At 43.2% G+C, this 25614-nt stretch overlaps 1 protein-coding gene across 1 annotated transcript in view; it reads left to right on the top strand.

The window, feature by feature from the left end:
- The first annotated feature begins 2290 nt into the window (after window positions 1-2290).
- The window catches only part of myo5aa (myosin VAa), a 65711-nt gene continuing 42387 nt past the window's right edge, over window positions 2291-25614 (top strand). Inside the window, exons 1-6 of the mRNA XM_078291863.1 lie at window positions 2291-2420; window positions 17343-17453; window positions 19198-19369; window positions 20208-20352; window positions 21596-21752; window positions 24016-24159. Of these exons, the coding sequence (XP_078147989.1) occupies window positions 2394-2420; window positions 17343-17453; window positions 19198-19369; window positions 20208-20352; window positions 21596-21752; window positions 24016-24159 (756 nt within the window). The 5' untranslated portion in view covers window positions 2291-2393. The remainder of the gene's footprint in view (window positions 2421-17342; window positions 17454-19197; window positions 19370-20207; window positions 20353-21595; window positions 21753-24015; window positions 24160-25614) is intronic.

The raw sequence follows: 25614 nt of genomic DNA, 5'->3' as shown, positions 1-25614 counted from the left end.
CTTGGGAACGTTAATGCATAACACTCTTCCCCTCCCTCAACAACTACTGTGTAAATGCTCCACAGTATGAATGTGAAGCAGGGTATTGCTGGAAAAAAGTGTGTGTCGATTGATTACCACCGACACTATAAGACCCAGTAAGAATATGTGTGATTTTTCATTAGGGATAAGTGAGTAATAACGCAGTAAAGTCTAAAGTGACTGGCGAAAAGGAAAAAAGTAATAGCAGTGGGTTTCTACCTACTGACTGGTGATATGATGGCGTATTTGGGGCTTTTCCACCCCACTAAGAAGAAATGTTAAGGGAGAAAACTGCACCACACACAAGTACCACAGAAAGTGCTGTAAAATTACCAATAAATGCACACCTGTGACCACATAACAGTTCATTTAAATATTAATGCTAACCAAAATTCACTACTCATAAGTTCTGAAGGGAGTGGACTATAATCATGTAATAATGTTATAATCATAGAGGTATAACAGTTGTTTTATCTCTGGCTATAATACTGGAAACACGCAAACACCCAACAATATATAAATATCAAGTGCCTACTAAGACGTAGTGCCAACCTATCCCGTCAGAACAGCTTCAGGAGTGCTGCCATCCAGGTCCTGAACTGTGTAGAGGGACATTGGACCTTTCTTGAAGAAGGAAAGCCTCCAGCTCTGTGAGGAATGAAGGAGGTGGAAATATACTTCACACTCTGTGCTGCAGAGCTTCACATAAAGGTTCAGTATTGTCTAGATCTTTGACTTCAGCCTGGTGTTCTTGAAACCACTCTTGAATTTGCTTAGTGTCTACGGAACATTATCATCCAGGAATATGGGAACGTCATTAGGGAACATTGTTTGAACCATAGGTCCTGTAAGATGGCTTCATTCCTTATCTGTTATATGACCATATAGAGCAATCATTGGACTTAGAGTCTCCCAGGATGTGGGTGCCCATACCATTTCAGATCCACTGTCATGTTTAACAGTTGGCAACAGACATTGTAGGCTGAAGACAACCTTCTCCAAACGTAAACCCGGTGAAGGGGGTGAAAGACTAGAATATTGCTTTTTCTATTGCTCAGGAGTCCTGGAGTTTTGTGCTCCTTACACCATGGGTCTTTGTGCATTGTCACTGGATACTAGTGGTTTATGGCAGCCTTGCCATAAATCCCAGCTTTGTGAAGATCACAATGTACAGTTACAGTTGAGACAGGTGTGACAGAGGTGTTGATTCAATTTTGTTTCAATTTCAATTTCTGAGCCTGTTGTTTTGTGGTCATCCTGTCAAGTGTCCCTCTATCCCTCTAGGTAAGCTTTGACTTGCAAACACTGTTCCTCTCTCTGATGCAGCTTGTCTGTGTTTGGCATATATTATCATGATTTTCAAAACTATTTACCTTGACACATTAAATAACTTTTGTGACTGGTGCACCTGTCATTTGGGCACTGACTATTTGGCCTCTTTGAGTTACCTAATGTTGCTTTGATTATCAGACCTCTTTTAAAGCTGACACTGACACATACTGGCATTTAACTTAATTTGATTAATTCCTGTAGCTGCTTTCATAAGCAGCTGATTTAATTACTTCAACATTAAAGTCATGTTTATCTGCTGTTTCCCATAGCATTTAAATGGTTAAAACGGTCATACCCATTCAAATCTACACTTTTGAATGGTCATTTGGCTGGTACACTAATGGCTGCCATAGAATGTTTGATAATGTTGTCATGGAAATCAGTGTTGATCTGGCGCATGAGATTCAGAAAGCTGATGTGTTACCATGGCAACGGCATCATTTGGATGAATATTCCAGTGGCAGCTGTGATTAACATTCTAACTTTCTCATGTTCCGTGCACCAATGAAACAATCTATTTACATGTATGACAATCTTCAAAATCTATGGAAGCCATGTTAGGTGTAGCAAAGGAACTATACCATAGGAAGTGTGCATTCAGGTTCTGTAGTGTTTCCATAATTGTGTTCACCCCCTGCACGTGACAAATAATAACCACATCGTTTGGCTGTTGTTCAGGAACTATATTACTTGGCGTAAGAACATTCCATTTTTAAACCTGAATAAATAAATACAATAGTGTTTTATATAGTTTAATGGGTGCCATCGCGACCACCGTGGGGCGCAGTTTGACGTAGCAACACCACTCGCCGTTTGGGTGAATCATTTCATCCATCATACCCAGAATGCAAAGTGAGACGCCAAAACCCGAAGCCTTTCAGGTTATCATGGCGATAGGAGCCACATCTTCCACTTGAGTCCCTGGAGCCACAAAGGATTTTGCTCTCTGCTTCATGCAAACACACACCGAGTCCCATGCAGCGCGGCGACCTGCGGATGTTTTAGCCCAGATTGGAGAAAGGACATAGCGAGTGACCATCATGGCAGCGTCGGAGCTGTACACAAAGGTAACAGAAGGGTATTTTTATATGCAGGCTATATTGACGATAGCGTTTCAGCTGCGCTCTTCGCAATACCAAAAATAAACGTCCTGGTTGCAGGTTTTAGTTCACTGCAGCCTGAACGTTGCTTCCAATTTTAAGAATCTTCTTCCCACGAGCGAGGTGACAGCTTGGCTTACGCCGCGAAAACAAGTCATTTATCTAACAGCGAGCTCGGTGCTGGCTTTCAATGAATGAAAAAGGTTTTGAAACCGCACAAAACATGTTGGGCTGACAGGCGGTGTGATTGGTTGCGATGTCTAAATATAGATCTCGGTTCAACGTTGAAATGGGTGCAGCTGACAAAGCCAAACGTTAACAGATGCGGCAGAGATTTGCCTCGTTTTTCATGCCACGGTCGGCAGCGCTCACACACACCAATCGTGTTTTTGTTATGAATATTTGTATTTGTCACCTCGTTTTTTTTTGTTTACAAACTATATAACCTTCCTTCGGGCCTTGTTATTTTGCATCATCCGCCACTGGAGGCCGGGGGCTGGGATGATGCAAAGGCGGTGCCAGCCATCATGGGGCCGCTGGTTTTATGCCTTTTCACCGTAACATTAGTCGATAGGTTAGACTTGGGCATTAATGTGGCCTTGTGCTAGTCTTTTAGCTTAATGTCGCAGAATGTCTCGGGCCCGTTATCTCTCTCGGTCCTTTCGGATGTGAGCCTGTCCTGCAGGTTGGGTACCGCTCAGATGCTGCGACCAGCGCCGCATCCGGACAGTTTTGCATCCTTCGCATCCAGGGTGCTGAGAGACTTGAGGCCCTGACTGTATAGGCCAAGTGTTCACTGATGGCAATATAGCCTAATACTGCTGAGGTAGAGCCTGTTACACTGGAGACTCACAAGGTCATAACTGTTGTTGCTGCTGCTGCTGCTGTTGATCTATGATTACAAACGTGAGACTGAGATGAAGAAAGTGGTGCGTCTGTGTTGTGTGTGTGTGTGTGTGTGTGTGTGTGTGTGTGTGTGTGTGTGAGAGAGAGAGGGAGAGGGAGATGAGTCACCCATCCCCCCACTTTGCCAGCTGGTGTATTGAGCTTCAATAAAGGTTGTGATAGAGAGGGAGTGCGTGTTTGTGTGATGATGATCGCTGCTGCTGTAATTCCTTATTGGATCTATAGCAAACAACGGTACTGTAGTGTATTTCTAAACCTGGTCACAGCTTGAACCTCTCACTGTCCATCTGATCTCCAATATTAGTAGAAGGTTTTGTAGCCGTTCCTTGCTGTCGTCTGTACCCCTTTCTCCCTACCTGCTGTTTAATTTTAGAAATAAATATTGGGGCAGCAGGATGGACTAGTGGTCAAAGACACCATCCTTAAACCAGATGATTTGTGCCCCATGTCAACAAAAAACCAAAAGTGTCCGTGAGAGGGGTCAGTGAATCCCTAGCAGCTCTAGGCACACAATTCTGTAGCTGACCCTGACCTCTGACCTTCCTGGAGTGAGGCAAGCAAAAAGAGAATTTCCCTTCAGGGATCAATAAAGTGTCACATCATTCATTCAAGAAATGTGAAGGGGAGTGTATTCCTTTCACTCCTTTTTAAGAAAAAAGGAAACATTTACACGTTGTAGGTGTAAATGTCAATTGTTGGAGCGCTTAAACAGCATCAGGGTGGGAAATTACCACTAGCCACCAAACAAATTCTGGTAAATTTTGGCAAGTTTGTTTCTCCTTGGCAGGTAGCCAGCCATCATTTTGGCTGTCCTCTAAAATAATCTCGTTGGATGCTAAAATAGTTTTTATGGCAGGTGAATTTTTGGATTTACCTGCCAATATAGCCAGTAGACAAAAAAGTCAGTTTTCTGCCCTGAACAGCACAGCCTGTCTTATAAGTCCGCTTCTGATGTCAGACCGCTCTCTGTGATTTACTTTTCCAACACGGGGGCGGAGAACACTCTGCTCTTTGTCTGTATGAGTCAGCCGTATAGAACCTCATTGAGCAGGTCTGAGGCTGCTTGGTGAACACACACACACACACACACACACACATACACACACACACACGTACACAGTCACACATAAATGCTGCCTCAGATTCTGCTCCAAACTTGGTTTGGCTCCTGTCTGGCCTGACTGTGGGACAGAGAGGGTTGGCAATGTAAAGAGAGGTGAGTCAGAGGTGAAGGCAAACTTCCTAAAGAGGAGGAGGAGGCAACAGTTGGAAACAGTTGGAAACATTGGAGCAGAAATCAGTGTTTTTCAGTGGGCTTGACACTTTCTTGTGCCATCCTTTGGGGCCAAATATACGTATATTTTGTTGTGTATTTTTACCTTTTTCCTGAATTAAGTCGAGTCAAATCAGGATGGAAAAAAATAAGAGGTGATGAAAGTGAACAAAACGGTGATGTGTAGCAAGAGGCAGTGATAGGAGGGAGGATATTCTGATGGAAAGCGAAGTAAGGCTATGGTCCATTAGATGACTTGTGCAAACCTTTTAACTCCAATTTTGGGCAGTTTTTATTTTCTTACTTGAATTCAAAGTCTACATGTTCCTTGATGACCCTATAGGGCCCATGGAGGCTTTTCCAAACACATCCTGGAATTTCAAAAGAAAGAAAGAAAACTCTTAATTCTGGAGATTTCCTAATTCATGCTGAGTTTACTGTATGAGAGATGCAAGGTTTTGCCTCCGACAGCAGTTCAGGCACCCTTGATTTATCTGCACCGGTGGGTTTTGTTAGGCTGCAGTTGGCTGTCGTTCGTCAGCAGTAGCTGGCTGTGAAACACTCTAATGAAGGCTGTTGTTGCTCACCATGCTTAGCAGCGCTAGGAGCCCTCTGATCAGGCAAGGAAGCACAGAGGTACTAATGAAGAACCGAGGCCCTCGGATCTGCCATTCAGAGAGAATGCAGGACCTTGCCTGTCTAGTAAACACACTAAAATGTCCTAGAAACTGTAATATAGCCTCACATGTTTTTTCTTCTTCTTTTTAACCTCTTTAAAGATTTTTTTTTGTATTGTTTGCTCTATTAAGTTAGTGGAAAGGACGAGAGGGAGAGTCAGGGAGACACAGGAGCGAAGGTTGTGGTTGGATTGGATCCTATAGGCTAAAAGAGGTACATTGGTCTCAGGGATGGGGGTCTTAAATATCTGGATCTTAAACATCTCTGGATACATCTTATGAGAAATCCCCCCGCTGCAAATCATCATTCAAAAAATGTGTAATTTCCAGGCTTCTGAATGACTTTTACTTTGGTAAAAGTAAGTAAAGCTCATTAAACTTCCCTGAAATTTGTTCTTAAAGGTTGTTAATATTCTCTGCATTATGATCTTCCTCCTTCCAGTCCTACACAATTACCTACCTGCCATCTAAGCTTTTTTACAACCAAGAGAAAAGTTAGTTTCAGAATCAGAATCAGAAACATTCTCTTCCCTTTTTCATGAAGTGCAATAATAATACATTGATATTGGATTAGAGATAAATTGACAACTTCCAGGGTTTACATACGTCCTGACATACATGGTCAAAGGATGACAGTACCCCAAATGCAGCGCAAAGTGATAGTGCAAAGCGCACAGTATATGATACTACATTGAATATCTAAATACATTCTGTATTGTAGCTCAGGATTTTAAGATGTAGAGATGCCATGGAACAGAACAATCCTGCTTTATGTGCTCTAGGTGTCTCCTCAAGTCTTATCAGGTGGTGAATCTTAGATTTCGTAACGTGTGCGGTTTATTTTTTTCTCCGCAGTCTCCTAATCGAGAGCATGTGCATTAGATTACCACGGTAACCTGGTTAAAGTAATTGTGCAGTCATGTCGTGTAAGCACTGACATCTCGTCATTGCACTCCTGTCCAACACAGGCAAACACACCAAGGCAGACGCACAGAGTAGGGCTGCACGTTTATGGCTACAATGATCATCTTGATTATTTTGCTACATTTTTTATTTGTCGATGATTTGAAGGATCCACTTGTAGCATCTTATATCAACATCCTGACTATTTCAACGACAGTGGGCATTCTGAATTAAATGAAATCTGTGAATCTTGCGAGAATATATATACTATTATTAATTGTGGAACTAAAATCGCAATATAGTCTACACAATGAAATGTGCAGCTCTACCCCACAGATACACATTCAGTCCAGCCCATAGGAACAGGACTACATTTCACTGCTGGTGTGTGCAGCAGCTATCAGACAGTTGTTATTTGGAGCCATCATGTCAGAAGTTTGTGGGAAAGTCCTGTTTACCTCAGAACTCATGTGATAGAGGGCGGGAGCCGGGCTGTTTGACGGACAGCGGGGATGGCCAGTCCGGGCAGAGATTCATCACAGGACGAGAAACTGTGAGGATCGCTGGCGGACGCTGCTCTGTCTGCAGACACAATGGGAAGGTTTCATCCGCCGGGAAGTTCTGGAGCTCACTGCTTCATCGATTAGCATCTGGTTTTGTGGCGTGTGTGGCTGGAGGCATCCAAAAGACCGCCAGAGTCACAGTATGAGATAGAGGCTCGCTCAAGAGACAAGATGAACCAGGAGTTGGATTATATGTTTGTTCAAGTAAGTTTTGTCCTTGCTTTTTTTTTCTCCTCCTCGACTCCAACCTCCACCGATTGTTAAAGGGTATGGAATTTGAATTAAATGAAGGCTGATCTGCTGTCAGTATGTCTGTGTGGCTCTTTGATGAGTCAGCTGTTGGCTGTTCTGTCAGCTTGTCGTTCTGCTCTTGAATTTGATGTTTGAAAGTGGGACAGTGCCTCTCTAATGGGGAACATGGAGCCCCGGTCCTGACACGCCCTTCTGCTGGAGTCATCTAGGTAGAAGAAAGCTTCATGTCACTGAAATCAGCAGGGTGGCACTACTTCCTGAGAGAATGTTCAATTATGCTAATGCTGCCTAGTGACAAATTTTGGGTAATTGCTTTAGGTAATAGCTTACTGCTTAACAACAACATTTTTGTTCCAGCTAGTCATAATTTAATCACTGGAAGCCTAAAATAGTTGCAGATCCATCCATGTCCCAAGTTTTGTAGATGCACGGCTGTGTGTGGCTTGTTGAGCAAAAGCAATATCTTCTCCTGTTGAAAGATAATCCAGTGGCGTGTTGGAGAGTGTAATGTAGACTTATAGGCCATATAAGTCATATTTCTCAGGGTAATTGTTTGCAGCAGTTTGTCGTTAGCAGACTAGTAGTCTATTAAAGGAGAGAAAAATGAAAAAAAAAAAAAAGTGAGAGCAAACAGTATCTCTTATTCGGAGAACATTGGTTGCTGTCCAATTTATTGTTTGCAATATTCCAGACAGATCTTTCAGGCCTGTAGTCTGATATAGACACAATGTAAGAGCATGGCTGAACTAATGGATTCCCCTTCTTCTATACACTGCCATACTGTACCGCCCTTAACTGCTCTACTCCAAGGGTCGGCAGTGACTGAACTAATGTGATTAGCGGCTGGGCAGCTTTTAGTAAGAGACTCTGATCTGCTTTGGCAGTCACATTGGCACGCTGGTCATGCCAACAATCTAGTTAGGGAACACCATCGGTGTAGTAAGACAAGCAGCGCTCCTTTTCCCACCAAACTGTCCTCCGACATTGAACTCCCTGAATCTTGGTGTCATGCTGCGTCTGCCCAGCTGAGGAGAAAAACAGCAGATTCTCACATGAGTGGCGTCATGTGACGAGGATTCTGGAGTCTGGGACTCCATTGAGCGCTTTACTGAGAATATGTGGGCAAAACACTGTTCGCATACACACTGGTGCAGAAGGCCTGTATCATAACGTATTTGGGTTCTAATCTATTTCCTGTGGATTGATGTTTATGAAGCAGCCTTCTCTCCAAAGCCCTGGGACTCCTCTATAATACGAAAAGACATGATAGTTAGTGTTGCTTCATTTCTAGCCACTTCTCCACAGCAGGGCAAAGTGGGACTTTTCACAGCCACAGGCAACTCAAAATGTTTTAAAAACAGGATTCATGGCTCTCTTTTGTTTATTTGAAACACTCTAAAGACTAATCAATTATTGAAACATAGTTACTGAAATTGTATTTTTGGGGAAAACATGAGTGAATAGGTCCTGGGTAGCACCGTATGGCTATGCAGTGGTGTAACATTTGGCTTAGCAATATGGTAATAGATCTTTAGTGACTCCAACTGAATCACTAAGGCTTTCCATATGTATCAGGATTATTATAGGGAAGGAGGCATGGGGCTATGGACTTGTGTTTTTTGAGATTCAGCATAAAGTGCTCACTAAAAGTATAGCAGGCAGTGTTTCTCTGGGTCTTTATAGTGACATGTAGGCGGTAAAGTTGTCAGTGGGGTGGATTGTTGTATGGTGAATGGGGCACTACAGATTGTCTGAGATCATACAAACAAGATATCTGGGGAAAATAACTGTCAGAGATCATTTTGAAGTCCTAATGCAAGGAACAACTCACTTTTGGAACCTATGCAGACACCAAGAAATGCAGCAAAGTTCAATTTTGGAATGCCATTTTGAGTTTTTTTCCATTTAATTGGTCTGAAAACCACTCCTGTAGGCCACCTATAGAGTCTGAGATGCAGGAGAAAACCCTGGGAGGATTCAGAAGAGTGGCACCAGGCCAGAGGGACTCCGGTTCAACAGTGAAAGCTCAGAGCTCAGTATTAACAGGGTTAAGTCTCTCTAATCTGCTGTTGACTTTGTGCAGATTTGTAAACATTTCTGATAGATGCCCCGCCCCACAGCCTCAGTCCCCCCCCCCCCACCCCCCCACACACACTCTCTCCCCAATGTCACCTTCTCTGTGACCTCCAAACCTCAATCCTCCTCCAACACCCTTCAAATGAGCCGTAGGAATTAACTGACGCCTAAAGGCATTGCAGTAGAATCAAGGGGAACGAGGGCTCAAACGTACGTAAAATGAAACCAACTGGGAATTTTTGCAAGGACGCTAATTTAAACCACGAAAACAGGAATTCTGGTCATTTTTCTTCTTCTTCCTGGATTACAACCTTCTAGAGATAGGCTATGTGTTACAGTTTGGTCATAATGTTGTGGCACACAGTTTTGGATGAAATTTGTTTCATTTCGCATCTTGCTTTTCATGAATACATTTCCACACGTAGTGTTTCTTTTCTTCTTCGGTGTCTCCTGTGGCATGCTAGTGTTATTCCGTCGTCGTGTTTCTGTCTGCGATTCAAGACCCAAAGTGGATAGTGAACACACCTTTTTTGGGTTCCCACATTAAAAAGTACTGATATGTTTATGGCTGATATGTTTTAACATTTTTTTTTATCCTGTGCTGAAAAAGTTGAAAGTCTCTGGCTTTATAGCATTGCGTTGGTCAGGCCAGTTGGAGCTATTGAATGACAACGTCCTTGTATATATCAATATTTCCAGTCCTGGCCATGTGTCACCCACTTCCGAAAGACACCATACATACACCAAGTATGTAACATCCCAGAATTGATTGGGAGTGTATTGGCATGTTACTATTTGTTTTTTATAGGCTGTTAGCTTTAGTATTTTGTGTTTGAATGCTATGGTGTAGACGTAGCATTAGAAGTTAGAAGTCTCTGCTGCAGTAGTAGCAGTACAAGTTGCTGCAGTAGTTGTGGTCACAGTACCTATAGCCATATGTGTGCATGTAATGAAATAGCGGTGTAGTTTACTGGAATAAGATTAGCTGGCATTAAACCCTGAGTTAGCCTAATCCGGTCCTGATCCTTAGACCAGGATTGCTATCAGGCCAGGCGGCCTCGTACCTCTGATGACTGTCCCTTCCCCGCTGTGCACTTTGCATTGATCTGCTGACAGCTACCATCCTGTCAGGGAAAGTAGAGTCTAATCCAGCGATGGGCGAGCATGTGCCATGGAGGGCCGAGTGTATGCAGGTGTTCATTCCAACCAAACACTACTGCACCTGGTTTCACTGATTACTTCCTCTTTTCTGGTTGAAAGTGTGTTTTCAGTGAAATCAGCTGGTGTGGTGTTTGGATGAAATGAAAACCTGCATACACTCGGCCCTCCATGGCACATGCTCGCCCATCCCTGCTCTAATCTGTAGGCTAACTGGTTGAGATCATTATCGGTAACTTTCATTTTACTCATCTGAACTGCACCTAAATCTTATTTTTCTAAATTCACTTTAACAATATAGGGCCATTAAATTGGTTAAATTAACTTACAAATTGGTTTGCTGATGTAATGCAGTGATACTGGCCTTTGATCAAAAATATGATGAATCTGACCAGTCAGTGTCGTCCACCTCCAATTTGATGGATATGATGCAGTTTGTTTGACTGCATATTTATTGTATAATTGATCAATATTAAACTGGTTATCTATGGGCTTAATCTGCATTGTTTCCAACATTTTGTTCAGATTCCGCACAAGTAGTACTAGTAGTGTTATTATTATCCTGGTTTCAGTGGAAAATCTTCATGTCCCATCTAAATGCTGTTTCAGAGGATTTTCCACCCTGCCAAGAATAAAATTCTGGGGGACACACTGAATCCTTGTAGTTTTTTGGCATGAAAATGATCAAATTTGAACCTATTGAATATTGGCACAAAATATTGGCACCTTCAGTCTTGAAAATATCAGTATCAGTTTCAAAAACTGGTTGAATCCTAATATGTTGATGTGAGTGCAGTGCAGTAACATCATTTTGTTCCTCAAATCAGCCCAAGACTAATAACCATGATTAATAGTCGTGATCACAATAGCTCTCAAAATAATGATGATTATCATTTTAGTCATAATAGTGCAGCCTTATGATCTGTTATTATTACTGTAATGAAATAACCAAGACAGATGTCATTTGATGGGCCTTCACTGCCTTTTCCTGGGATAAAAATAAAAGCAGTCAGTGCATGTGAAAGACGTTCGCTCAGGCCGGGATCACACTGAATACATTGAATATCACTCTCCGAAGGAAGCTCTTTCATTTCAGATGAGAGCATCTGTTAACTGCTTAGATGCAGATGCATTGTTTTTGTTGCATGCATTGGAGTCATGCTACGTAGGCGTTGATAATGCATGTGTAAACTCCTTTGTTTTGCTCGCTCTCCATGAAGTTTTTGTGATGAAAAATGTTGTCAGTGAATCACTTGCAGCACAAACTAATGTTGTTATAGTAATCTATTGATTGTAATACAGTCGATAACCATGTCTTGTTTCATCTCAATATATTTTTGAGCCATGAGATCCTTGTGTAGACCTCTGCACACAGTTTGCAGCAACAGAAATGTGTTACAGAATGAATGTGATCCTGGTGGCTCAGTGGTCTAAAGGCGTGTACCGTGTAAACGTGACGTCCCGAGTTTGAATCCGGCCCCCTCATCCCCCCTCTCTCTTCCCCATCCTTCTTGTCTCTCTTCACTGCCAAATAAATAAAAAATAAAATGCCCACAAATAATAAAAAAAATAAATAAAAAGTTGAGTGACCACACCTGGGGCCCTCAGGTAAAAAAAGGAAATGACTGACCTAGAAAGCTTGTTTCTAAGTCTCATTTTGTGTGTGTGTGTGTGTGTGTGTGCATTGACGTATGTGGATAGTTAAATGTGAAGCCCCTTGAGTCATGTGATTTCTGATGTCACAGATGTTGTTATGACGTCTGTGCTCCCCCTTCCTCACCCCTCTCCTCCTCCTCCTCCTTTTTCCACCCATAACACCAGTCAGGCCATCCATCCATCCATCCATCCATCCACCCATCCATCCACCAACCAGGCAGACAGGGCGGCTCCCCTCTGACTCATCACATTTTTTATCTGGGTTTCAGACACTTTTTTTTTTTCACCCAGCTTGTGTTTCTTTGTGGAAAAGCATGCCCTCGGAGCATGTAAGTGTCTGTGTGTGTGTGTGTGTGTGTGTATGGTTGAGTATCGCCCTTCATCTCTCCTCTATTTAGTGAACCCAGGGGAATTCACTGCTCTATAAATATGATTCAATCCCTCTGCAGCTTCATCTCATCGCTGTCTCTCTGTCTTTCTGTCCAATACACATACTCTCTCTCTCTCTCTCTCTCTCGCTCTCGCTCTCGCTCTCTCTCTCTCTCTCTCTCTCTCTCTCGCTCTCTCTCTCTCTCTCTCTCTCTCTCTCTCTCTCTCTCTCTCTCTCCCTCCCTCCCTCTCTGTCTTGGTCAGGGAGGAAGGAGGAAGTAAGTAAATGAGTTGATTGGCAGCATATTTCAGTGCTAACTAATTCAGGGTAATCGTGCTTGACATCTTTTTTACCCTCTGAGGTGTGAAGCCGGTGTGTGAGAGTGTGTGAATGATTATTGAGATCAGGAAGTGTGCTCAGCAGTGCGGCGATGCCTCTGTGAGGTGTGATGCTGCTCAAAACTCGCTGTTGCTATTTTTAATCTCTGTCCTCCTGCGCCTCCTCCTCCTGCTCTCCCTCTATGTCTCTCTGCCTCTCTCTCTCTCGGTTGCTAGGAGGCTGCTGGGTTCTGGGACAGTCTCCTCTGGGGACAAAAAAGGTGAAAAGACTAACTGAAATGGTGGGATAGAGAGGGGGAGAGAGAGAGGTATGGAGACAGAGGCAACTGTGAATTTACGCATTTCCATCAGCAAATAGACTTCCTGAATGTAAAAAAAAAAACGAATCTGTGAGAAGCATGGATACAGTCTCTCAGTAATTCATTAGTATTCATTCATCATTAGCAACTTGTTATTATTCTTTAGTGTCAGCTATTGTTAGCCCTATTTCATGCTTTCATCCAAAGACGAAAATAAAATAAATGCACTTGTCAATATATGGAGACTTACACATACACAGCATTTTTTTTTTTTTGCTATTTGAGTAAATTTTAGCGAATTTTACTTTTACCATTCAATACATAGGCCTAATTATTAGCAAAAAAATACATGGATGGATACCCAGCTATTGTATTTGAGGGCAGCTACACAGTATAAAGAGTATCTATTTTTGTGAATATGTAGATTATACCCGCCTATCTGCCAAATTACCATTCAAATTTATACAGTGTTTCCCTCCTGTTGGCAGTTTACTTCATGCTGGGTGGTTGTTGGCATTTCATTTAGCAAGCCTGTATCTCATACTTTACAGCCACTGAAGTCAAGCATTAGCTAACGTGCTACTGCAGCAGTAGCTCATTATTATCCTCCTATCTGATTGTCGCTACTTTAGTGAAGCAAATATAACATACGGCTGATTACAAATGGGTCACCTGCTCAACATATCATGCAGGCCACGTTTCCATTAGTCGGTGCATTGCCTCTATGCAGTTCCTGTCAGCAGCGCGATTCAAAGGAGAGCTAATTGTCTGTTGGTTAGACAATTAGAGCTCCTAAATAAGGAACTGAATAAGGCCGCTGTAGTTCACTAACCCACTTTCAGTGGTTGACGGCATTTAATCGACTTCGTCTGGACAGCTTTGTGCATCACAGGACCCAAAATTAATTTAAAACAATAATTTCCTTGGGCGGCTGTTAATTGATCTGGGCAGGCCGCCCAAATATCAAAGACAATGTGAAATGGCCGTAATTAGATGCATTTCCGGTTGAAACGGCATGTTGGGGCGGGACATAACGAGGGGAAGGGTCGTTCAAAAATGGGTAGGGGATGGGGAATGGGGGGGTGGGACCATAGTAAGTGAACATAGAAAGTGACTCAGAAAAACAGGATGCTTGCCTGCATTTCACTGTAGAGGGGCACTTGCCTCCTCCAGCACCTCCATCACTCCTGTTACTGGAGCAGCAGTGAACCAATCTATGGTGATATTATTGGTTGGAACTTTTACTGGATGTACGCCTACTGGTACATGATGCAGCAACTACAAAAGATGTGTTGTTTTTATGAAGGAAAACTAAATAAATAGGTGTAGGACATGTTGGGTCCTGACCTGGGGTTCGATCAGTTCTGTTCAGATCTGTTTTTTCAGTAACACATCTCTCTCTCTCTCTCTCTCTCTCTCTCTCTCTCTCTCTCTCTCTCTCTCTCTCTCTCTCTCTCGTGTGACCATGATGTCATGATTCAGATGATCTGTAATGATGCAGCAGTAAATTGACCAGTTTCTCTCCCGCTCTACAATGCGATCTTTCTCTCGGTCCGATGTGAAATCACCATTAGTGGTTTATGTAACAAAACGACCGTGAATTTCCCGCAGAATGTTCCCTGAATTTGAGGCGTTGTTGTCGGAATGTTCCAGAAAGTTTCTCGGCGCTCCGTCATCATCGTCATGTGCTTCAGCTGCCCAGGCCTTCATCAAAAAGAGTGTTTCATTTAGTTATTTCTTCACTTGTTGTTTATAGTTACTTATCCGTATTTATTCATATAGGTACTGGAAGAAATCTCTTAGTAATAAATGAGGCTCAGCAAAGTCAAAATCCTCTTTCGTGTTTAGATTATAACACCTCAAGGTTTCCCTGGGTGTAGAGTTAGTCTAAATCCAGTTGTGATTTAGCAGGACTAGTGTGTGTGTGTGTGTGTGTGTGTGTGTGTGTGTGTGTGTGTGTGTGTGTATGTGTGTCTGTGTGGGCTTGTATGTTCTGGTATATTTATTCTTGGTATATGTCCTGATAAATGCCATAACAAGAACAAAAAGATGAGGGAAATTTTCCAAAATGAGTATATTTTGTCATTCCTTTGGGTCATTTTAAGGTTAGGGGTTTGAGTCAGAACTGGGTTAAGGTTGAGGTTTGGGAGAGCATCAGGGTCAGAGCGGCACGGACTGAGGAATGAATGCAAGTCAGCGGAATGTCCTGAAGTCGTAATGACACAAATGTTTGTGTGTGTGTGTGTGTGTGTGTGTGTGTGTGTGAGCCTGATGTCTTCTGCCTGGCTAGCAGCTGTTTTGTTAACCTTCCCCTTGAGGCCATGTTCACACACACACACACACACTCAGATCCCACCCAATCTCATCTTGCTCTTCACACTGTGTGTGTGTGTGTGTGTGTGTGTGTGTGTGTGTGTGTGTGTGGTTGTGTATAATCTAGCCTATTTTTTCACTAATATTGAGGGGTCCAAATGCCCCTAACTCTGAAAAATGCTGTTTTGCTAGGTTAACTCCACTCAAGTTGAAGTTGAGGTATGTAAGTGGTAGAATTTGGGTAAGGAGTTAAGGATTAATCTACAGTAAGTCAGTGGAAGAACAACACAAATGTGTGTTTTTAAGGTGTAAGATAACTCACACGAGTAATATTTTAAGGATTCTGCTCCTCTGACGATGGGATACTTGAGTTATTGGGGCCCTCAGGTTGTTAGATCACTGACTTGTGCCTCTGCTTTAGCCTGTCCTCCTATATGAGACTGACTGCTCTCTCAACCACTGCATGGTTATCCAGTGAACTCCTACACCATGATAAGTAAGGCCACTGTGTGTGTGTGTGTGTGCGTGTGTGTGTGTGTGCATATATGCGTCTACCTCTGTGAGCTAGATTCCTCAGCCATGTGACTGGCAGTTCTCATCACTGTTTTTCACATGTCTACGATCAGCTGATTGCATCCGGCCACGAGTCCGTAAGGGCTCAGCAGAGAGGTGTATGTGTGTGTGTGTGTATATGAATACATGGGTGTGGGGGTGTACCTACGTATGTGTGACCCTTTATGAGTTATGACCACACATTGGCCACAGTTGCATTCTTCAGTTGTCACATACGGGCTACTATTTGTGCAACAGTTCACAGCCTGTTTCCTTTAACGTAATGAATCACCATGGACAGTAATGTGTCTGTGTTAACTGGTTTTATGAGTTGTGAGTCGTGAGGTCATGAAGGCCAGACCTAATGCTCAGACAGACCATGAAAACACAGAACTTTAGTGTATTCTACTGGCCAAGGTCAAAGGGTTTTAATTGTATTCCCAGCCATGCAATACAAACTGTCTTGTCATCCCTCTTTTTAAAAGAGTTGAGATGAACTGATGTGGACCAAACCTGGGTCAAATATTCTTGGTGTTTGCTCAAGCCTGCTTGGAGAACCAGATGGGTGGGGTTGCACAAGTCAAACACTGAACCTGAGTTTTTATCTGGATGTAAGAAATCAGCACCTGTTAAAGTACACTCTAAAAACGAGGGGTTCATTGGTGGCTCTTCTAAGATCCAAAGGGAGCCAATGAGCACCTTGGGGTTCCTCTCTACAAGAATTATCCCAAATGGGTTCCCTGAAGAACTCCCATATGGTACAGGCTTGTGGAAGTGTACCCTAAAAACTAGTGGGTTTTTTTGATGGTATTTGTTTTTTTTTGTCTTTTTGGTCTTTTTATTGCATGAAATTGCATGGAGTATTTCTTATTAAAAGTTGTTTATTTTCATAAATATTGTTGATAATGGTATAAAAATGCATTCCTTTGTTTGATTGCAGACCAGTAAAATACAGTGTACTCCCAGCTGTATGTCTATGTAGAACAAGAGCTCCACGATTATTTGAAAAATTATACTCACAATTATTTTGTTCGATATTGTGGTCACAAGTTCACAAGTATTAATTGTGATTATTAGTCCTTATGATATGCCACTATTCTATGGTTATAGATTGTGGAGACTAAAATCACAATATACAGTTATACACTATTAATTGTGCAGCCTTATGTAGAGGTGTTTCAAATAAGCTTAACTAGAAGAGAACTGTAACGGCAACATAAATTGTGTTAATAGGGCTGTGGCCATCACAAGTTACCAAAGGAGCTTCAGTGTTTCTTAACACGCATTTTACAAGATTCTACAAATATCTGGAAATGTTTTACAGGAACTCGACTCCAACCTTCCCACAGTCATTCCATCAATCAATGTTCATGGTGCTTTTCATGGTTTCCACAGCGGTCTGGAGCAACAGTATAGTCAAGAAATTTTGAAATGGAAAATGTCAGAAATTGCTTAGGTGTGTCCTTTATTTTGTGGTAACCCATTTCCTTTTGACACTGACAATACTGCTTTCCTAGCTGACCTCTTCATTCATCTGTCTCCCTGTCTCTCAGTTTGCTCGGGTGTGGATCCCCGATGTGGAGGAGGTGTGGAAGTCCGCTGAGCTGACTAAGGACTACAAAAATGGCGACGGCTCGCTGCAGCTCACACTGGAGGATGGAGCGGTAAGGAGGAGGGAACAGAAGAGGAAAGCACGCAGACTCTGTATTTCTCTTCTAGCTCTTACTGGTGCATTTTCTCTCTCTCTCTCTCTCTCTCTCTCACTCCCTCTGTCTGACACATACACTCTAAAGCAGACTACAGACTGCATCTCATTATTAGCTATTGGTTTTACCGTTAGCACTCTCCACAAATGAGACCTTCCTGCAAAGATGCCCCAAGGAGCTGGAAATAGCACTGAATTTAATTCCTCAGTTTAGATTACAAACAGCTACCGGCACACAGTTCCCTCTCCTAGCCCTAGTAACCTTCATACTTCTCATTTACTAGCACTGATGTTAATGAATGTATCCTATGAGAAAGAGCTTTTACCATATCGCTTCTAATGCATGTAAGTAATGGTGTATTACAAACTCAAGAAGAAGGACATGTAAAAGACATGTGACATAAGATGTGAAGATGAAGAATGTGCATGAAGACATGCCAGCTGAATCAACACAGGGAAAGAGCAACAAAACTGAACACATGATTAGAAACAATGCAGCTTCAAATGGCCGCTGCTTTACACTAGTGGGGTCAGTAGCCTGAATCATGACGTTTCTTAGAACATGTATCTATAGCAGTACCGTCTGATCAATGCTTTTATTGGGTGGGAACATCTGCCATTGGTTAATCAAAAGAAACAACTCTTGCATAACAATGTTTAGGGGGCAGCAGATAGGTTATAAAGTTGAGAAGCTAGAGGGATCTTCTTCACACGATGGCCACTCTACTGTTGGCCAGCCTCAAACAGCCAGACCAGAGAGACTTCAGTAGCCAAGTATGTAAAGAGAAAGTCTACAGATGCTTATCCAGAAGAGATCTCTTTTCACTTTTGGCTCCTTTTTGCAATTAGAAACTTTCTCTCATCTTTTGGTGAGTATAAAAACCTTATTTTTAAAGTTACGACCAGACTGTATTAGTATCAATATCAATATTAGTAAAGTAGGCTATGTAGGCAATGGAGACAGTCCATCTGACACAACAGTCAGTGTTTGCTAGCTGTACAGTCAAATTTCCCCCTCAGATAAACCCACTGCCAGCCCTGTGAACTAAGACATTTAAGTAGTCATGTGGTTAACAAGTGGATGAGAGAAAACAAAAATGCGATTCATAGGGTTGGATTCAGGCTTGGCCAGTGTAGCAGTTACAGTCCAAGCAATTTAACAGCAAGAGGGGTTCATGAGTCTAAAAGACCTAAGGTGGAGAAGTCAGAGGTCATAAGTGTTCAGCACTGACTAATAAGGTTTACATTTCCCTTATTTTACGCAGCAGTGGGGTTTAATTTCAGCCCTGGGACTGTGTTGACTTTTATGTGGGTTCTTGCATCATAATAAACAGTCCCTAGTCACATGTTCAGTCCCTGCAAGGGTTAGCCAATTTTGGCTAAGAGCATCATCTAAATACGTAAAATGTAAATTTCTAGTCAATAAACCCCCGTATGTATCTCACCAGGTAGAGCACAGCGCTAACACTGCCAGAATTAGTGGTCTGATTCCTGCTGGTTGTCCACCTGTTGTTAGAATGTGTCCTGTAAGGTGCTTTGGACAAAAGAAGCGTCTCCCAAATAGCAAATACCAAAAGACAGATATAATGGGACGTCACCTCTACAGAATAAAATATAGAGGAAAACACAACGCCCAGCTGGCTTGTAGTTGACTCTAACCTTACATCCCTACTGTGTCTCTCTGTCGTCTCGGTCATCCTCAGAACATCGAACACAAGCTGGACCCCAAGACGAAGAACCTGCCTTACCTGCGAAACCCCGACATCCTGGTGGGCGAGAATGACCTCACGGCGCTCAGCTACCTGCACGAGCCGGCCGTGCTGCACAACCTCAAAGTTCGCTTCATCGACTCGAAACTCATCTACACGTACTGCGGTAGGCCGGCACTCTTACCGTCTGATATCCCACTGTGGTGTCAGTGCTCTGCTGCCACTTCGTATCTCCAAAAGGTTCAACTTTTCAGGTATTCAGGAAGTACTGGAGGTACCAGTGGCAGAGTGGTAGGTGAAGAGGCGGACATATTCCCTTCCACCTACCCGTATATGTCAGTAATAATTTGTCTGATAGTCTACAATCCCCAGTGAAACATGTGGATGCGCTGCACCACACACCAGCGCTCATCGCCTGGAATTTTAATGTTTCTAACTGTGAGATGCTAAAATTCTCCTTTGAAACCAATTAAAATTAAACTCTTGTCAGGCGGGGAAACCACGCTCACCATTCTACGGTCCTGGAAACAGCACTGCACCTTAGGGTTGCACAATTAATTGAAAAAAATAATGAATCCCAATATTGACTGTCACCATTTCCAACTCGCAGGAGGCTGCAAAATAATCAAATTCAAAGGGGCATCAGTGACATTTTGGAAAATGAGTACTTTTGTTAGACAAAATTTAAACAGTGGAAAATTGAAAAGACTCAAGTGAAAACCCTAGATTAAATTTGGTGCATAAAGGGCGTAACTGGTCTAGCTTTTAATAGTGTTTCAATTTTCTGAATCTTAATCTCTGTCAAATGTATGAATGGTTCCTATGATATGTTTTGAAGAAAGAAGATGCAATCATTTAAAGTTTTATTCTTGATCTATACAGTATATACAATATATAAACAATTCATATTGTTGCAATGCTGAGGCAGAAAAGTCTCATCATGACATGTTGTCAGTACAGCCCAGCCCTCCTCCAGGCTCATGCCTTCCCTCTGTGTGGTGCAGGTATCGTGCTGGTGGCCATCAACCCCTACGAGACGCTGCCCATCTACGGTACAGACATTATCAACGCCTACAGCGGTCAAAACATGGGAGACATGGATCCACATATCTTCGCCGTGGCAGAGGAGGCTTATAAACAGATGGCCAGGTGTGTGTGTGTGTGTGTGTGTGTGTGTGTGTGAGAGTGTGTGTGTGTTACCTGAGTAGCTTTAGTTCTAGTCTTCCTGTTGCTCACCCCTCCCTCTCGTCTCGGGGTTTGTAGGTCAGAGCTGAGCCACAAATAGCTTCCTGGTGGTCTCTCTCTCTCTCTCTCTCTTTCTGTCTCTCTGTCTCTCTCTCTCTCTCTCTCTCTCTCGCTCTCTCTCTCTCTCTGGTGTTCTCTGCAGGAACCACCTAGTGGGTCTTTTTAACCCCCCTCTGGGAGTCCATGTCATGAATACACTAACATACACATGTACACTATGTGTACTTTACACTAGGTAGACACACCTTTTCAGCGCTCTGATCTCTCTTTCTCTCTCTCCCTCTCTCTCTTTCTTCACACAATTGTTCAGGATTTGTTCTTTTGGACACACAACTCCAATTAATTTCTAATGGAAGATCACAGTCCTACTTTCATTTTGTGTGTGTGTGTGTGTGTGTGTGTGTGTGTGTGTGTGTGTGTTCACACCACATCCCTGCTCTCTCTCTCTTACACAGTGTAGTTTTAGTAGTTGGTGTTAGCAGCAGTTAGCAGTGACCCTGCAGTTTGCTCCGGCCCCAGCTGCAAGCTATTATGTCCACTGGAGAGAGCACCATTAGCACACAGTTTTATTATTATACTTGTGAGGACCTTCCATACAGTGTAGGGCTGCACAGTTAGTGTACAATCATATGTTGTGATTTTAGTTTTCACAATCAGTAATCGTTGGTGATATCAAAACCGTTTTGTTTCCTTTATTGCACCCACTGTAGTTGAAAATAGTCAATGTTGACTTAAGATCTAAAAGGTGCAATGAATTAATTTTGTTGCCCAAATCAATGAGACTAATAATTGTGATTAATAATCATTATCAATATTCCCTCTAAGCCAGTGGCGTCCAGTCCTCTGCTATAAAAGAGTCTGCAGGTTTTAATTCCAACCAAACACTACAGCAGCACTACAGGACGCTACTGGCTTAGAGGAAACATCAACATTGATCTTTAGCTAGTAAATCCCCAAATTCAACAGCAACTTGAGTATTTTACCAGAAAAGTTATTTTTTTTTAGTAGAAAGGAACCTTCAAATGGTGGTTAGTTAAAAAACCACACTCTCTCTCAGTCCTGTCATTCCTATATCCAGAACTTAAACTGGTCTAGTACAACTAGTACAATGAATGACAGATGCAGGTCTTTCTTTTCTGTCCGTCAGGGATGAGAGGAACCAGTCGATCATAGTGAGCGGCGAGTCCGGAGCAGGGAAGACGGTGTCGGCCAAATACGCCATGAGATACTTTGCTACGGTCAGCGGCTCCGCCAGCGAGGCCAACGTGGAGGAGAAGGTCCTGGCTTCCAACCCCATCATGGAGGTGAGGACAAAGACCTTAGGTTACTGAAGACTCGACCCCCCAACCACGGTTCCAGGAAGTGTTTTTATTTTCAGTTTTATCATAGAGTTTATAAAAGTTGGTTCCCACTGATTCTGTATGCTTGCTAAAAAACAGTAGACCCTGAATATCAGTTTGTAATTGTAGGTTCCAAGCTTTTTATGTCTAGTTAATTCAAATATATATAATAAACCTCAGAAAATTCAATGACCCTCTGGATCTTCTGGTAGATTTTTCCACTGACTGGATTCGTGGAATCACTTGGCACAGATTTATGCAACCTGTATTCTTAAAATTACTGGTAAAAGCACTTACTGGAAATATGGTGTGGGTGGGACTTTTCTGCCCAATGCAAAGGACTGGATCTACCCACTCTCTGTTCCATAGCTGTGAAATTGTCTGATTAAACTTCGGTGAGAGGCTTGCGTCACTTTTCTCTGCAATGTGTTTGGACAGTTGTTTCCTTGGCTGTATCATTCACAGTATTCCTCGCCAACTTAGTTGATTTTTGAATGAGGAGGGCTAAATGAGTCACTTCTTTTTCGCCCCTCTCTCCTCTCCTCTCCTCTCCTCTCCTCTCCTCTCCTCTCCTCTCCTCTTATCTCATATCCTCTCTCCCCCTGCTCTCCTTTCTCTCCTCCTCTTGTCTCCCTCCTTTCCTTTCCTCCCCACTGGCATTTAGTTATGCACTTCCCCTCAATCTCTCCCCACCACGCTCTTTGTGTCCTTCTGCCTTGGGCTGCTCTCTGCTGTGACAACATCGGCCTTATCCTTAAGAGAGAGAGAGAGAGTGTGTGTGTGTGTGTGTGTGTGTATGTTTGTGTCTTCATGCAGAGTCATAAGGGATGGGGGGTTGGAGAGCTCTCCTCTGCCCATATGCCGCTACACCCCTCCCTTCCACCTCTCACCAACCCCCCCACCCCATCCTTCCCAACTACACTGGTGACATCACTCTCCTCCCAGCCACCGCTTCCACCCCGCTCGGCCAATCAGAGACAAGCTGACAGGATGAATAGAAAGCTTTCTTTCGTTGCAGTGATGTCACTTCAGCCTCTAAGCCTGGATGTGATTTAGGTGGTTGCATCACCCTTTTCGATAATACTAAACCTGTGTGTGTGTGTGTGTGTGTGTGTGTGTGTGTGTGTGTGTCAATGTGAGTATTTGTGAATATGTGTGTGTGCATGGTGTTTGTATGTGTTTTTGGCTGATGCAAAGAGAGTTTGGAATACCTGCTCTGCTGAAAGCCTCCTTGTCTGCAGTGAAACAGTGAGTGTGTGTTTGGCCTCAACTCAGCAAGAGCTCTCTGTGCTCACACACTCTTTAACTCTATCCTCGCCTGCTGGCTGAGACGTGTGTGTGTGTGTGTGTGTGTGTGTGCGTGCGTGTGCGTGTGCGTGTGCGTGTGCGTGTGTGCCCCCACCCGCCTGCCAATTCCTACAGTCAAGCAGTGTTATTGATCCGCCCTGTGTGTGTGTGTGTGTGTGTGTCTTGTGTTGAACACGGACGCTGACTGCAGCTGTTAAGTTTGCAGACCCAGCAGGGCTCCGTCCCCCCAGAGCTCAACAGGAAAAGGCTTACACCCGCGGCTCTTAAACCTTTTCAGCCGGCAATACAAACAGAGTCAATTCTGTGTGTCAGGAGCCCCGGGCCCATTAAAACACACCAGTGCTGCTGTCATGAGGAGACCCACCTGAAACCATCTGCAGGCCTTTTCAGGGTTCAAACCCACAGTATGAGAAACACTGGCTTGCTGATTTTACATGTTTTTTACATGCTGGTTTGAATAAAACTTTTCAGTCACTACACATGCATACACAAATGTTTTCTAAAAGCCATGATAGCCCAGTAAAGAAGACGTTCTTTACTGTGATGCCAACTCATACCTAATGCATCACCATCGTACCTGTAATCATGGAGAAGATTGCCATTGTGGTATCCAAGCACAATTTGAGCTGAAATTCTTCCTCTCTGTGAGCTATAGATTTTAGGCCAAATGGTGAGTAAATAAGTGTCTGCCTCTCCACCATCTGCCCGCTTAAATTCAAACAAATCAGCAAATCATCTAAAGATAGATGAAACAAACCCCAGAATGCTCAGTGGGACCCACGGACAAAAATGAACCCATGAACTTGACCTTGAAAAAAGTAGATCAAGTACATGCCGTGTTGACGGGCGTGTGGGATGTTGCCTCTCTCTGACCGCCTCGTTCACATTTGCACTTGTGTTTTCCTTCTCTCACTCGCAGGCCATAGGAAACGCAAAGACCACCAGAAATGACAACAGCAGTCGCTTCGGGAAATACATTGAGATCGGCTTCGACACCCGTTACCGCATCATCGGGGCCAACATGAGGACATATCTGCTGGAGAAATCACGAGTGGTGTTTCAGGTGAGCAACCGAGTGTGCAAACGCACATCCACGTGTTTGCATGGGTGCACACACACACACACACACACACACACACACACACACACACACACACACCATTGTTTTGCTATACTAGTGCGGATATTCCATTGACTTGCGTGCATTCCTTTACCCATTACAGTCAATTACCCCTGCCTTAGTCCTCACCACTACACGCACAAATTTAACCCTTACACTAACCATAATCCTAATTCTTATTCAAAACTTAACCCCCTAAATCCTATTAATCTTTTTCCTAATGAGGTCTGGATCCCTCAGGACTTCAGTATAGCTGGACTTTCCTATGAGGATCAATAAACTATCATCACTCATTTATTGTTATTGCCTCTGTATTTTCACAACCACTCTGCTGTTTGTTCCCACCACGTTGATGGTGTTTTTGGTATGTGATTTTCTTAAAAGCTATCAGCAGTAATGTACTCACACAAGAGTCAATCCCAGCTCTGTTGGCTGGCACCAAGATGGCCGCACGGCAGCCAACACCAGTGACTTATAGTCTGCTGCCTGATTTTGAGCCATTAGACTGTTGAACTGAGACAATGAAACAAATAAATAATAAACAAATAAAAGCCCCAATTAGGATCTGATCAGTGTGCCATAGCTGACTTTAAAAAATTGCAACTGCGGTTATTAACTCACTAGCTTGCAATTTTAGCAGAATTAGATTTGCTCTGTGGGTGTCGGGTCTGGCCATTACTTGCACCACCCCACCCTCACCGCCACCCACCACCATCGAAACTTGGCTTCAAAGACACATTTCCTTCCAACTTCTTTATCTGGTTCTGGGTCTTTTCACTGAAACCCATGATGGTGGATGAGGCAACATGCAAATAAACACACATCCACACACTTGATTGGTTACCGCAGCCGTACTCAGGGGCTCATTGGCTTCCAGTGGTTTACGCAAGGATCACACACACACTCGAACTACACACACAGTGAACAGGTATTCCCATGTCAAACAGTGAGGTGCAGCTGTCTGTGGTCAAACTCCGGTGGCTGGGCAGACGGCAGGCAGCAGGCAGGACAAGAGACCTGCTGTCCTGCAACAGGCAGTGGGTCAGTATCTGCTCTCCTGACTGTTTGACCTCTCATTATCAGGCTCCCTTCAGATATTTATCAAAATCTAAACACTCCCCTCTCAGTTAGAGGAGAAAGAGGACTGTGTGTGTGTGTCAAGCAACATGGCTGCACCTTTTCATCAAACTTAAAGGGAAAGTCCACCCTGAGATACTCTTACACTGTTTTGTGTCATCAGTTATTTTTTAGTGTTCCTTAAACCTGCCTAATTCAGTTCAAACCCCAGTGAAAGGGTGTGAACTGTATTCAACTGGGTTTTATGTGTAGGTGGAGAGAGCAATATCGATAATGATAGTGAGAACAAGTCAGTCAAGTCCAGTCGAGAAAAAGCGATTC

Source organism: Centroberyx gerrardi, chromosome 1 (genome assembly GCF_048128805.1).
Source record: "Centroberyx gerrardi isolate f3 chromosome 1, fCenGer3.hap1.cur.20231027, whole genome shotgun sequence".
In the NCBI taxonomy this organism is placed as follows: domain Eukaryota; kingdom Metazoa; phylum Chordata; class Actinopteri; order Beryciformes; family Berycidae; genus Centroberyx; species Centroberyx gerrardi.
This window is presented reverse-complemented; position numbering and strand designations above follow the sequence as displayed.